The sequence below is a fragment of the Ambystoma mexicanum genome, chromosome 4q, assembly GCF_040938575.1.
Source record: "Ambystoma mexicanum isolate Mex_15411 chromosome 4q, UKY_AmexF1_1, whole genome shotgun sequence".
Taxonomy (NCBI): Eukaryota; Metazoa; Chordata; class Amphibia; order Caudata; family Ambystomatidae; genus Ambystoma; species Ambystoma mexicanum.
Genome location: NC_090928.1, coordinates 1,009,677,331 through 1,009,692,593, shown reverse-complemented (window position 1 = coordinate 1,009,692,593; position 15,263 = coordinate 1,009,677,331). Strand labels below are relative to the sequence as shown.

The 15,263-nt window shown below is 40.2% G+C and overlaps 1 protein-coding gene across 1 annotated transcript in view; it reads left to right on the top strand.

Moving 5' to 3' along the window:
* USH2A (usherin) overlaps positions 1 to 15,263 on the top strand; it is a 4,817,015-nt gene that overhangs the window by 675,774 nt on the left and 4,125,978 nt on the right. Inside the window, exon 14 of the mRNA XM_069608572.1 lies at positions 6,586 to 6,769. Coding sequence (XP_069464673.1) covers positions 6,586 to 6,769 — 184 coding nt within the window. The remainder of the gene's footprint in view (positions 1 to 6,585; positions 6,770 to 15,263) is intronic.

The following is a 15,263-nucleotide window of genomic DNA, read 5'->3' as shown; positions in this document are numbered from 1 at the left end:
TGATTTGCATTAATATGGAGACTTTAAGCTCTGATGAGCAATCTACCCACCGCAAACCCTATAATGTATTGCATTACTGATTTAGCAATGAGGTTTCTTGAAGAATATGGTCCAGGCTGGATGACCTTGTAACATATAATGGGGGAGCAAATATGATTCATCAGTATTTAATACTCTGATATTCAATTGAAGGAAGATGATGAAGGGGAGATGATTAAGTGAGGAAGGCAAGTAAGACATATTCATGGATACATCTTCTGTTTTGTTCCAATTTGCTGTATAGCCTGCAATATATGTTTTATTTTCATTTTAATTGTATTGTTTAAAGCAGAGACCTAGCACGAGAGCAACAGATAAGTACAATGTGTGGGTAGCCACCATATTAATTGATTAATATCATTAAGTCCTGGATGGAAAAGCAAGGATGTGTCACCATAAGAAGTACTTCGCCAGCAAGAGACAATACTGTAACTGTTTGCTGTTCAATTGTCACTTGAAAGGGAAATGTATTAAGAAATAGCAACACAGTGCAGCTCTGCCTAATATTGGGGTTAGCAGAAGACATCTGACAAGATTCCATTGATGTTGACTTATGGTGATGGTTTGGAAATTAAGAACTTGATCCATTGTAACACCTCTAATAGGTACCCCCACTCGACCTGGTCAAAGCTGTTTTCATTAACCATTTCAATATATGCCAGTGGCTGCCCACTAGTGGCAGCATAATGAAGATGGCTGCAGAGCATGTGGGTATCCTGGACACTGCTGTTTCTGCTGAATTTTGTCCTAATAACCCATTGGAGGCATTGGTCCGTACAGTATAAACTTCAAGGGATCATTACTAGGATTGCAAAAAAATGCCAATTGATCCTTCAGAAAAGTACCTCCATATACCATGTACATTGGGATCTAATCTATAAATCAATAGACCTAATAGGCACATGCATGTCAATGTAAATGTGACTAATTCATATAGGGTGCTCATGAGAGCCAGGGACATGATTGTTTAAATGATGTCATCCCTTATTTATCTCCCATTACCTGCCCAACTCCTTTTATGATTTTTTTTCTTTTTAGCCCACCGATCTTGTATATCATGTAAACTGAAATATAGTTCACGATATCCAACAACTATCACTTTAGCTTTGAGGAATCCAAGAATGGTGAAACTAGTGTTGGCTTAATAAAAACACAATGGGGGTCATTACGAGGTGGGCGGTAAGGGTTTACTGGCACCGGTAAGGGCATTGGTGCCGGTAATCCCTTACCGTCCTACTAGGAGTTCCCTTTGCGAGTCCTCCCTTAACACCTGGTTTTACCAGGCGTTAAGGACGGGACCCACAACGGGTCTTTGGAGCTAATAATGGTACCGCAATTTGCGTTACCGTTATTAGCACCTTCCCCATTCCCATTGAGCCCTATTGGGCTCAAATGGGAATGGGGAAGGGCCCTGGTGAATGGGGAATTACCGCCCCCGCCAACCTTGGAATGGGGCGGTAATAGCTCCATTCACCATGGCAGAGTCGGTAAGGATTTGGAGGCAGCCATGGCGCTAATAGCCCAGTGGGCCGCATTACGAGGTTGGAGGTAGCCATAACGGTTTTACCGTCATGGCTACCCCCAAACTCGGCTCTGGACCGGCACCTGCGAAAGGGGAATCACTGGGCCATTCCAACCTCGGCGGACCTGGTAATTTCCCATGCGCGGGTGCCGGAGCCAGTACGTCCCCATTCCCATTTGAACCCCTATAGGTCTCAATGGGAATGGTGAGAATGGTAGCAGCGGTACCGTTCATAACGATACCATTGCTACCATCAAGTTCGGCCTCATTACACGTTTTCCGGACTTTTACGGCATGGCGCTATGCTCGTGTCTGCGAACTCGTAATGGGACGCTATTAGCGTCCTCTTGCGAGGGCGGTCACGCTAATAGCACCATGCCGTAAAATTCCGATTTTTACCGGACAACGTGTAATGAGGCCCTAAGAGTAGAGTGTATGAGTCTTCATTAATGGTACCGTATTAAGAGGGCTTCCATCTTTTTTTGAGTTTTCCTTGGGCAATATGTATGGGTATTAAGTGGAAGAGAATGTGAGTGGCTTACTCAGGGTATATCTACATTTCTTAGGTATGGTGATGGTTTTCCGTGTTTTTACCATGGTGTTTTCACCACAGCTGTGTTTGCCTTTTTTATTTTTAAGCTAAGGAATCGTGATCATGAAATTCTGTAAACTATATGTAGATGAATGTATTAATATCTTCTTCTAGCAACATTTCAGGAGTTTGGTGCCGATGCCATCTTTTAAAACAGTGGACTCCCCAATCAAGTAATTCTCATGCGGGGGCAAGTTCAGAAATTAACCTATTGACAATACCAAATTGTGCTAAAACGAGTGCTAGATCATTGCTAATGCAGATATATTCTATGGTGGTTTGATGGTATTAGAAAAAGGGTCTATTCCAAATTCTTATGATGTAGAATTCTCTGAGAATCAATTAAGTGTGAAGACGTAAGGACATATAATAATGATCTATTCTTTTAGATTTGTCGAAGTGTGTCAATGACAGTCTATCCAGTTGCAAGTCAAGTAGATTAAGGTTTTCAGCAATAATCAGCTTGCAGTATTAAAACCATTTTGTCTGTATAGATTTCCAAAACAGATGGGTCATCCACTGTTGGATTCATTAATGTTGCATCTTGCCTGTGCATTGCAGTGAGTGTGACAGTGTTCCCTGAAAATGCTGAAAAAAATGCCAATGCGTGTTGAGTGCACATTCCGCATAGAAACAAAAATTCTGAATCCCACAATGCGGAAAAAGGGTAACTGGGGTTGTGGGGGTGTCCCCCACTCCCATTGTTCAGCATTATGGGTTCAGGGGTTGCGGAGGACATGGAAAGCAGGGGACATTACTGAGAACCACGCTGCCTTCTATACCGAAGCTGTCATGAATTAATGCATTCAACATTTTCTAAATGAGAAGCTGTCAGCTTCGGCATAGAAGGCTGCATGGTCCTCGGCTTCTGTATTTTAACGTAGAACCAGTGACACCACCCATCTGCCTTTCAGATCTGTATCTATCTTTTCAAACTGAGATCCAGTGACATATGTCACAAGACCCATGTGCCCTTTTTGCCCAACTGCAGGGCACTGGACCTCCTGGGCAATCCAGACTTTAGACATATTTCAAGCATCTGAAGAGTTAAGAAATATTTCCTTCACAAACACCAAGCCACATTTTCTCCTTCTCAATGCATTCAATAACGTGGTTCGTTTTGAGGCTATCAATGCCTTGTACTTTTCAGGACACTATTTTAATAAAAGGCCTCCTGTTAGGAACAAGATGCATCATCATTTATTTTCTTGCATAATGTATGTGCAAGGCAGGGTAAATCCAGGTTGAAGTTTTTGTACTGTATTGGTGGCAGTCATTAGAGTGCTTTTTCACAAATGAGGACGATAGGAAAAGGTAAGGAACTGGAACCAGTGACAAACAAAGTGCTCCAACCCAGAACCAACTGTAGGAAGCCCTTAACTCCAAAGGACAAACTGTGTATGTTATCAGCATTGTCAAAATGAACATTCCATCTAAGTAAAGACATCAGTGCCAACAGTCCTACAGCCATTCTCTGTTCTTTAAGGATGCTGACTGAGGTAAACAGCTCTATGAGATCAGGATGTAAGTAAAGGTCATAACCTTGATGAACCTTGGAAGCTTTAGTCAGCAATAAACATTGTTGGGATCTCTAACCAAGCAAACATATACAAGGCATTTATACACATCAAGTAGGTTGAGTAGTATTGGAAAAAGGGCAATAGACTATCAGCAGCTCTATAGGTATACAAGGAATCCATCAGAAAATAATCAAAGTAATGTGACATTTTTCTCAACCTGTCTGTTCAATGGCCACCTGTTTTTGAAACCGAGAATTAAAAAAAAAAAAAATGTCACAGTGATCTGGGTTTTCTTAATCACAGGTTTCTACTTTATTTGTTTGAACTATTCTGTCATGACTGAAAAAGCCATATATGATCTTTAAAGAGCATTGTGTTGATTGCATGGCAAGACATCTCTTGTGTTTTTCCATTGTGACAGATTCATAGTCTTGATTAATTCATCTATATTGTCTCTTCCATTTGTGGGCCTGAGGTTCCTTGTTGACTACAAAATATGCTGTAATTAGATGTACTGAATGAGGTAGATAGTTATACATGAGCACTTGTGGTTTATGTGGGTTATCTCTGGTCATGCTTGTGAGCATGCAGTTTATCTGACGCATTGATGGATGGATAGCATAGTAACTTCTGTAACAGCCTCTGGGTGAATGTATACATGTTTGTTCTACGCAGGTGTCTTCTTTGCTATAAATTGACACATGGTTATCAGATCACCTATGTTCAAAACGTTTGATTTTTGCATAGGTTGCTTCTTCTTCCAATGATGGCTTAGTGATTGTGGCTGTCTCATTCTTCTACGTGCAGATTCCAATCTCAACAGTCTCAGACCTATCAAGCTCAGAATTTCTTTTTATATTCATATGTTCTCTAATTTGAGAGATGCAATCATTTATATCAGCTATGAGATGCTTTCATGAACTTAGTCAAGGAATGTTGCAGAATCTTTTTGGAACGTGATTTTGGGTTGCATTTCCATTTTCCTTCTGAAGACAGATGCTCAATAATGCCCTTTTTTGTGATTATTTTTATTACCCATAGCCATGGTTTTGTTGGGAATGCCAGTGTGTGTGTGCATCTGTAGTACAGTCTGTAGTCTGCCTGTGGGCAGTTGTATCACTGGTAGTTTTCTAGATGTTCTGAATTCCAGTTTGAAGTCCTGCAAGGGTTGTTTTTACAAAAAAGGTTAACTGTGTGTAGCCTTTTCCATGCATGACCTTGATGGTGTCCCTTGGGGAAGACTTATACGTTTCTTCTTGTGGTCTAATTTTTTTGGAAGCCCCAGTTTTCTCCCCTAAGAGGAGGCTTATCACAGAGAAGCATTTGAAGTTTTTGATTTACTTCAGAATGTGATTGAGACTATAGCTTTAATATCACATTGTTGTATCAATATATTTATACTTGTTCTGAACAATATTAGATTCTCCATGCGTTCACAATAAACTAAGCGATCAACATACAAATATCAATAAATATTATACTTGTTCCCCATGTTTGCTATTCCAACCTATACATTACCAATGCACTGAAAACCCCTAGCAATACATTACTTAGTCCTGTGGGATGGTGATGAAAACGAATATAAAGCCAAATAAGAAAGAGTGTTAATTTAACATCAATCCATTCCAAGGCGGTGCCACACTTATACAATACTAAACAGTGCTTTCACTGTGCCTAGTACACAAAGAGAAACCATCGAAAACTGAAAAGATATGTGGGTCTTCAATATGCACTGCATTTTCAAAAGACACCAAGTCAACACGGCTATCATACTGCATGGACCAATAGAAAGGTAATTTCCACAATAACAACATGGAATACATTTGAGAGTAATTTAGCATGATAGATTTTTAAAAGAGTTATTTTCTGTAAAATAACCCTGTAATTAATTGTGATAACTTTTTCGTGAAAAAGAAATATTGCATTGTTATCATACAACATGAGCAATTGAATCAGAAGTACAACTAGACTTTTACCATTACATTGCGAACATGGACATGGCAATAATAACATCATAATTATTAACCAGTACTCTGAAACTCCTATTAGATGCCTCGCAGAAGTCTTAACATAAATATTGTTTTCATTAATTGTCTCGACCAAAAGTAAGTGAAATTAAAATTGATACAAACTGATTACAACTAACTTGTAAAACATATGATACAATAGTAAGTAGAACAGCAATTCATAAGGTATGTACTCTAGAGAGATGTCCGCAGTTTATACATGTGTGGCCAATTAATTTGTGCCAGCAGATTCAAATGAAAATCAGGAGAATATTGTCTCTACTTAACAAAGGCACATTTAGAAAATCTGCAGGAGATAATGCCATGAACACTAATTAAATTAACAATTATGTAAATACCATACGAGGCTATGATATAGGGGAACTATTATAATGCTAGAAGTCTTTGTGATGTACAGCAAAGATATTTACATGGATGCTTAGATGATTTTGATATTAGGAATCTGATTAAAAGAACACAAAGTTTTTCTTTATATTCTTGCAATTTTTCTTTTTGCATATAACTAAAAGAGATGTCTTTTAATGTTCTTTTTTTTACTTTTTGTCTCTTTATAACCATTGCTCGTTTTTTAAAAATAAACTTAATGGTACTTTCCATGTTCATTGTTTGTATATTGATTTGCACAGTATATTGATGATATTGAATATTTTGTGATAGCATGGTAGGACTGTTAGGTGGACCATAGTTCTGCAAAAGGGAGGAGGTCTATATGTTGTGTTAATTTGGTTGTGTTGCCATACCCGCTTTGGCGAATAGTCAGTTAATATACAATGCAATCTTGGATGGATGAGAGGCTCAAACCGTGTGCTTTTGCAGGCCTAGAAGTTTGGTGGTTTATGCTTACAACTGTTTACATTTTAATTTCATATTGTTGTCTTTTTCTAGGGTTTTATTTACCTGCTTATAATGACACAAACTGCTTGACATGTTCATGCCATGTAAATGGATCAAAGGAAGAGACATGCCACAATCTGACAGGTCAATGTGTTTGCCTGGATGGCTCAGTAACAGGACAGCGATGCGATCGTTGTAAGGATCGATACTATGGGTTTGATTCACTGTCAGGAAGGTAAGTCGCAGCCCAAGATCCTAATGTATGTAGAACAGATTAAATTTCCCCAAAGATGTATACTGAAATGGGGACTAAGTAAGTGTTTTTAACCTTGGCATTTGCGTACCTAATCATTTGTATCTGTTTTTAGATTTCATATTGACACAAAAGCTGTCAGTTTAGATAAATCAGATAACCTCTAGTACGTTTTGAAGAACAGTCAACTTCAAATTAGAGTAATACATTTTCTGTTGAATTCCATATACATATATATTTACTCTGAATGTTAAAGAATATATGGCAGCATAACCAACATCTTTCTATAACAACTCTCACAAAAGATTTGATGATGCGTACTACACAGGGATGTTGAGAAACCAAAATGCCAGAGGTATTGGAAGTAACATGGTTGCACATTGACCCTTATCACACAGGAAGTGATGTCACATGCCCTTTTGACTCGTATAACATCACAGGATAGGGTACCCTTCAAGTAAAATGAAAAATTCAAGATGTATAAACTAAAATTGGTTTGAAATCTTACACAAATCTTATTATTATAACCAACCATCTAGATGCTTCAATTTGGCAGAGTGTAGCTTTAAGTGTCCATCCATCCTATGCTGTATATGACTATCATGTTGTTAGGCATGGCATGTGTGCTCAGGTCTTTCTTTCTTTGCCCAGTTTTTCTTAATGTGATCAGAAACTGCCATCATATGCCAAGTGTAGCTTCATGGATAGATGTCACAAACTCAATACATTGAAGGTATGCTCATATCTTTCAGCGTCCCACCACCTAAGATCTGGAATAGCTTCCCAACACATTGTTTTGCCTTCATGAAGCCCCTAGAAGTCTGACATCACCTAAAGACCTTTATGATTCTTCATCATCTCGTAGGGCAGTGGTCCTGGATGCGGGAGCACGTTAACACCTCCTTTGAGGCGAGCAGTGTGCTTTACAAATGTATCTACCTACCCACGCTGGGCCCCCTGTTAAGTTAAGTTTGTACGTCCTTTACCACTAGGTTGTCTTGTGTTTCCAGTACAGTCTCACATGTCCAGGATCTGTCAACATTTGCCAAGTGCAGCTTCAAAAACCTTCCACCATATGTCAGATACAGCCTGCAGCCTCATATTCACAGGTACAATCATATTGGCTCGGGAACAACAATAGTTTGCTGAACAAATAGTGCAATGTTGAAAACAAGAGGGTTAAGAGGGTTATTGCCCTAAATATCTTAACCCTGTACAGGACAAACAAAACAAACTGTTGTGAAGCTAACTTCATAATAAATAAAGAATGTCGACAGCAGCATCCGCTAAAATCGAAACCAATATGTTTGTATATCTATATTTAATATAGAAACTAGAAAATCTTGTCAGAATTGTAATACAGTTAGATAATATTCATGCTTCTGACGTTCATGTTTCTAGTGTGCTTGGAGTTTTATCTCTTTGTTGCTATAAGTATATACCTCATACATTTAATGAGAACTTTTGTTGAATCAAATATCAATAATTTAAGAAATTCAGTTTTTTAAACACCCACCTGTATTATTTGTTCACAAACACAGGAGCTATAGTATTTACCACTCAATGTTATTGGCAGGCAAATGAGTGGGTAATAGATGAACCCAGAGTTTATTAAGTGATGCTAGTCACGTAACACTGTGTCAGACCTTTATAGCAGTGACTGTACAATTACTCCATGTGATCATCGCTGGTTGAATAAAATGACACTATGCACCAGAGGCAGGCATTAATGTGGGCACATGGGTGTACAGACCCTCTCCCTCAAACACCACCCTGCATGTTAGTTTCTTTTGCTGAATTCCTCTATACCATCAGATCATCAGATGTATCCATGCACACCACTTCAGAAGTATCAAGGCATTTTTCATCAAAGTCTCCATCTCAGATGTTGTGAAAATGTGACATACTCTCCCCCTCCTGAAGAAGCCCACACTTGACTTACACTGCAAGGCCAACAAGTGACTGATCCTGCAACTAGCCCTCCTCTGCAAAATGATTGAGAAGATGATTGCCATCCAGTTTTACAAAAGGAACACACTGAACATCTACTGCAAGCCTACCAGTCCGGATTCTAACCATGATGCAGCACAGATAGTGGCACCATCCAAGTTATCAATCACACCCTGGATGAAGAGGAACCCTGCCTCCTCATCCTAGCTCACCTTTCTCCAGCTATTGACACCATTGAAGCCCACCTCAACCTCCTCACTACCAGCATGGGTTTCCATGGAACATTCTTGCAGTGGTGTTTCTCCTACTCCCTGAAAAGACACAAACTCATCCAGATGGCCCACAACAAAACCCAGCGCTGCCCATAATGCTCCATCCTGTCCGTGGACAACTTCAACGTGTCCATGTAAACCATGTAGGTGTAAATCCTGCCCAGCACCAACGTCAAGGTACACCAATAAACAAATGACACAGAGCTTTGCCTACAAATCTATTGGTTCAGCAACATCTGTCCACTCACGCATTTTATGTCCCTAATCTAAATCTGGATGCTGAGCACCTACCTGGATATGAAAACCCACAAATACCAATTTAATTATTCCTAGGAAACCCCCAAACTGTGCCCATGTGCAGAACTAACAGATGGAAATGAAGCTCAATCAAGCCAATCCTCAACTGTCAGCCAGTCAAACTGTATTTTAGCTTTTCTATTGAGTGTGATATCTCATTCAAAACACACATCATCAAGAGGACCCAAAAAGAGGCCATCTAAAATGTTAAGCCCTTCGCCCCTGCCATGAGTGCAAGCCCTAATCATCTCCCATTTGGATGGTAGACACTCTGAGAAAGCCATCCAGCATACAGCAGAAGGCCTCATAAAAAGACTAAGACAATTCCAGATATTACACCCAACCTGAAGTATCTGCACTTGCTATTACTTCAAGCAGGCATTATGTTCAACAGGGACTGAATCACCAACAGAGTAATCTGATCCAAAATGCAACTCTATCTGGCTAAGAAACTTGCCATTTCTGGATGTCATTGCACCAGCAGAAGCCAATAACATGCCTAACTGGAAACACAGAACTACAAAAGGGAAAGAAAAAGTATAACACTAGCATTTTCTTGCTATGTACCCCTGTGTCTGAAACAAATAATCAATGCAGATCAGACTGGCACACTGTATGATGCACTTCCGGAAGCACCTGCAGTCCGTACAATTTAATGAATATCTCTCCAGTCACTGATTGCTCCTCTCAATGTTGCTACTTCTGCCTTAATCATCACCCCATCCTTTCTCTCCAACCGCCATTCACGCAACCACTGCTCCTTCAAGCAAAACCAAAAGTTGATGGCTGAAAGAGTTTGAATCAATCATAACCACTGGCACTGCTCTGGGCAGCTCTCCAAATCATTGTTTTTCAGCCTTCCAAGTCATTACATAAGGGGAAAGACCATATGTAAATCAGACTTTGTGCCACCCCAAAAAGGGCAGGCTAGCCCAAACTGTTAGGTCACATCCTTTCTGCACAAGACCACAAGCATCCGCAAACATGTTTTACCCTCATTGAGTGTGATCAGTGAGGAGAGCTTGGATGTCTAGGCCCAGCAGGCTCAGGACCCAGGTCTGGGCATACCCATTCCAGATAGGGCGACTTTAGCAAAACCAAAAAGTGATGGTTTGAAGGTTTTGAATCAATGATAACCAGTGGCACAGCTCTGGGCAACCCTCCAAGCCATCGTTTTTCAGCCTGCCAGGCCTTTCCCTAAGGGAAAAGACCATATCATATCAAGACCTTAACATGTCTGGGGATGCTTGTGGTCTCATGAAGAAGGGATGCGAGCAAGCAGTTTGGGCTGGGCTGTCCCTCTTGGGGTGGGACTAAGCCTGAATTACAGATGGTCTTTCTCCTTTTGTTATGGCGTTGAGGTTGAAGAACAATGCTGTGCACGGTTGCCCTGAGCAATGGTAGAGGTTCAGATTAATTTTAAACCTTCCAGCCATCTCCTCTTTTGCTTTGCTATAGCCACTGCTCTCTCAGCAGGCTGCCTTTAACCCCGGGTTCCTCTGCTCCTCACTAGATAGTTGTGAGATGTATAAATCCTCTGCACACATACTTACATACAATGTAACGCATTTCTATTCTAGAAAAACATAAAATAAATAAACACATAAGTCTATTATCAAACTGAGTATGATGACAATTAGGAGAAACAGTAGCCACATGCAGTAGCCTATCAAAATGCATTACAAGAATCTATTAGGAAGTTCAGATATTTAACTGCATACTATGAATAACTGGTTACACTAAAATGCAAGGTATCATGAAGAGAATGTCAGAAAATACCCTTCTTTATTTATCATGTTTAATGTTGTACTGTGGATATATTTGTATATCTTCTGAACATAAATCAAACATACCTATTTTTTGTGTGTTAGTTAAAAAAGAAAAGTACATTTCGTTTGCCACAAATCAATTTTGTGATCAAAAGAGAACACATGAATAATGTTGGAACAAGGAATATGCCTCAAATCAAAAGAAAACACAATATGCGTGTTGAAACAAAGAACATGTCAACACGTGTCTCACCTCCCTGAGCTTTTTTAAGGCAAGCAAATTATCAGTGCATCTAAATGTTTCAAATATGCATTTGCTCACACAGTACATATCAGAGGCTAGTAATGATTCCAACGAGAACATCTATAAAAACGTTAACATCTCTCAAAAGTGCAGAAACAGGTTTCAGTTGCATTTACCAGCACCCAATGTGTCTTAATAAAGTAGTACAGTGTTAGTGCTTTCTATCCATTTATCAAATATTCGAATGTAGTTAATTGCGGCCACATTCACCCAACGTCACGCTGTTTTCTTTTATAACTAGACTTGTTGTTTTCCAGATTCTATGTATACTGTCATGTGCGCTAGTATAACCAGTTATCCCTATTGTGACTATTTTTAGATGATACGGGGAACACAATCTGATATACACACATATCGCAAGTGCAAAATAATAAATAGCTAATATATGAGAGAGGCCCAGGCACCAGGAATTATATGTTGAAACCCGATTTTCATTTATTTAACATCAAACACTTGGAGACAAATCACAAACGTACACAAATAGCTATGTACATTGCAACAAGTGTCATTTAAGGCTAGATCAATTATGCCATTTTTAATCTATGTATGAATGCTGATTCGCAAACTATTGTGTGTAAAATGATGCATGTTGTAATATGCCTATGAAAATGTATGAGAGGAGGAACATTTTGTGACACCACATCATGGCGAGTTAAAACTGAAGACTCCAAGTGCAACGCAGGGCTTGTGCTGGTGGGTGTACTGTTGCTCTGCTAACTGGTGTAGCGGGAGGAGAAACATTTTGTGATGCCATGTTGTTGTGACATGTTAAAATTGAAGGCACCTAATGTATCAGAGTGGCTGTTGCCCCGCTGTTGGCCTCTCTGTCGAACACTGCGGTTCCCCTGGTGGTGTAGAAAGGACCCTGAGGCTTGGAGCCCAGATGTTTCCTGTTATTACTGTCCCATAAATTTGGAGGTGCAGATACAGATACAGAGGAGTGTTGGTGCCACAGTGTAGGCCAATGGAACAACAAGTAATGTAGCAAAGCCGGAAGTAGGAGGCAGAAGGAGATGCTATTTTTGACCACCCTTCCTCTGTCTTTTTGTTTTCCTGCCTTTTGTGCCAGCTTTCTGCCTCATTTTGTTGGATCTATAATGGGCCTAGGGTCTTTGAACCACTGTGTTTTAACTTTGCACTCCCTTGCTACACCCGCACATTTGTTTGCTCTGCTCCTTACTTTGCCCTATATTGCCCTTGATTGCAGAATGGGGGAACTGAAGTCTTTATCTTCTCCAGGTTCCATGACTGGAAGAAACGCAAGAAAGCCAAATGCAGCCTCTTTCTCCAAACACAGAAGTCCCCTGAATGCTTACTTTAAAGAAATGTTGGGAAGGATTGAGCACAAAATTTCACTTGTGGAGGAGGATCAGAGAAAGAACTTCACACAGTGAGGGAGATTCCACTGATACAGTCATTGAAAATCCTATACACAATGCCCCGCACTTCTGCCACCCATTCAATTAGGCCTGGCACCAATCCAATTATAATGTTCATTATACTGATGATTTAAGAGACCCTTCTATCAAAAAACCCTTCAAGAAACCTGTTGAAATGGCCTGTCAAGTCGTAACATCGTCCAGCAGCAATGATGTTTTATCTGCTTTGTCAGACTTGATCACGGTGTAGACTTGGAAGAGTGGAAGAGTCTATGGGGAAAATAGCCACCAATGTGAACTATACTTCCTTTTTAAAGTCCTTTAGGAAAAGGACATTTGAGACACTGTCCAGAATCGATGATTCATCGAGAAACCTGTCATCTACAAATGGTCCAACTGATGACAACATGGGACATTTGCCATCCTTGCGTATGCACATTCCAGTCCAAAAGAAGCCACTTATCACTACTAATGTGGAATTTAACTCTCTGGCTGACCCCTAAACCTCACTCCCACTCCATACCAGAAAATGTGGCCTATGAAGGCAGTACAGGCAATGGTGGCAATAGCGTGACTTTGACAGCACCTATTCTCGGTCTCACTCCCACTGCTGCACTTTTGGTGGGAACTGTGGTTGATATCCCTGTTCTTAGAAAAGGTCCCTGATAGATGCTGCGATAAGGACACAGGTCAACCACCAAATAGAACAATACCATACCCACTGCTACAACCAGTAATTGGCCCTGGCTAAAACCCACATGAGAAAGGAGATTCAGAGATTTAAGATCTTGAAACTCGATGAGGCCTCACAGATCAATAGTATCAGATTGATCAAGCTAAATATAAATACCTTTGTAAAAGTATAAAATACTGACTCCTTCAGCAAGATGCTCATGCTGGAGATATTAATTAAGGTGAATGTGGGGGCATTTTGGTCAATTGTGAATGGCCAAGATGCAACGCATGCCATTTTACAATTAAAACCGTTTTCCGAACAATAATGGCTGGAATTCTATGGTAATAGATTTGGGCCTAAGCTGACACCTACGGGGGAGAGGAGAGAGCCAGATGAATGCTCTGCCAACTTTATTAGAGATAAATGGGAGCTTATCTTTGAGATTGACAGAGTTATAGAGCTTATCTCGAAATGTAAAAGGTTGCATGCTCCGGGACCTAATGGCCTTACCAATAATATGTTCAAGTCAGACCCTAACCTATGGGCTAACCTCCTCTTTTATGAATTCAAGGACATTCTAATGACTGGGATTTGCCCCCATCTTGGACTACTGCCTATGTTATCCCAAGGGGTCTTCTAAGCCTTGTCGAAGGTGTCTACAAGAATGCGGGCATACGGGTTAGGCTTAATCAGAAGGTTGATACGTCAGCTAGATTACAAACGTACTGTGGGGTGAGACAGGGCTGTGTACTGACATCCTGAATCTTTAACCAGTGCATGTCTGATGTGGCAGAGTGCTTGACTAAAGAGGGGTTGGTAGACCAAAGAGTGGGCCTAAGTAAGGTCGTTTGGCTGGCTTATGTGGATGATTTCTTGTTGTTTGATTGGACCAGAGTGGGCCTGCTGCGACTTCTCACCACCTTTGCAAAATATGCCATGTATAATGGCCTTATCATCAACCCGAGCAAGACTAAAATCTTTGCATTTGCGAAGGGAGAACATAAGAACTCACGTCCTACCTGGAGACTGGAGGGGTGTAGGGTGGGTATCTCCCCTAGTGTGAACTATCTGGGCTTTCATGTTGGTGCATATAAGGGGGCCAGATGTCAGTTGGAGATTCTCGCCAATTATGCTAAATTACTGGGAAACCAGATATTGAAAATCAACCGTAAACATGAGAGATTCTCTATAAAACATGCACTTATGGTTTTTGAAGGGAAGATATTACATAAACTGGTTTAAGGGTTGGAATTGTGTATTGATATAACAATGCACAAGTTGAACCAAATAGAAGGTGCAATATGGAGACGGATCCTTGACATCCCCAACACGTACCCATAACTGCTATCTGGTACAAGCTGGGGTATATCTCACTATGGGCCTGTGACCTGTGGAGGATGCTCACACTTTATGCCAAAATTAAGTTCCCTAACGCAAGAACTTTATATTAGCTAGTAGGGAATAACATAACAGCCTCTGGATTTTTACTAAAATTTGGCAACAGTTGTGAGAAGATCCTACAGACTATAGATTTCAAATTGGTAACATTAAATAGCAATCCAATGCTAACCAACAAAAAGTTGCTAGATTACGATTGGATCACTACGGTAGACCTTCCACTCAGATAAATCAATGAGTGAACTATCTCAGGACCATAAGAAAAGAGGATCCCTCTCTACAATTCTAACTCTTTTCCCAAACCAATATTATCGTGGCCTGCTGCTGAGGCTACGATGGAATATCCTCCCTACCAAGGGCATTGTACTTAGAAGAAATCTAATAAACATAGAGGAAAGTCTGTGTAGAGTCTGCAACTTAGAGCATGAAAC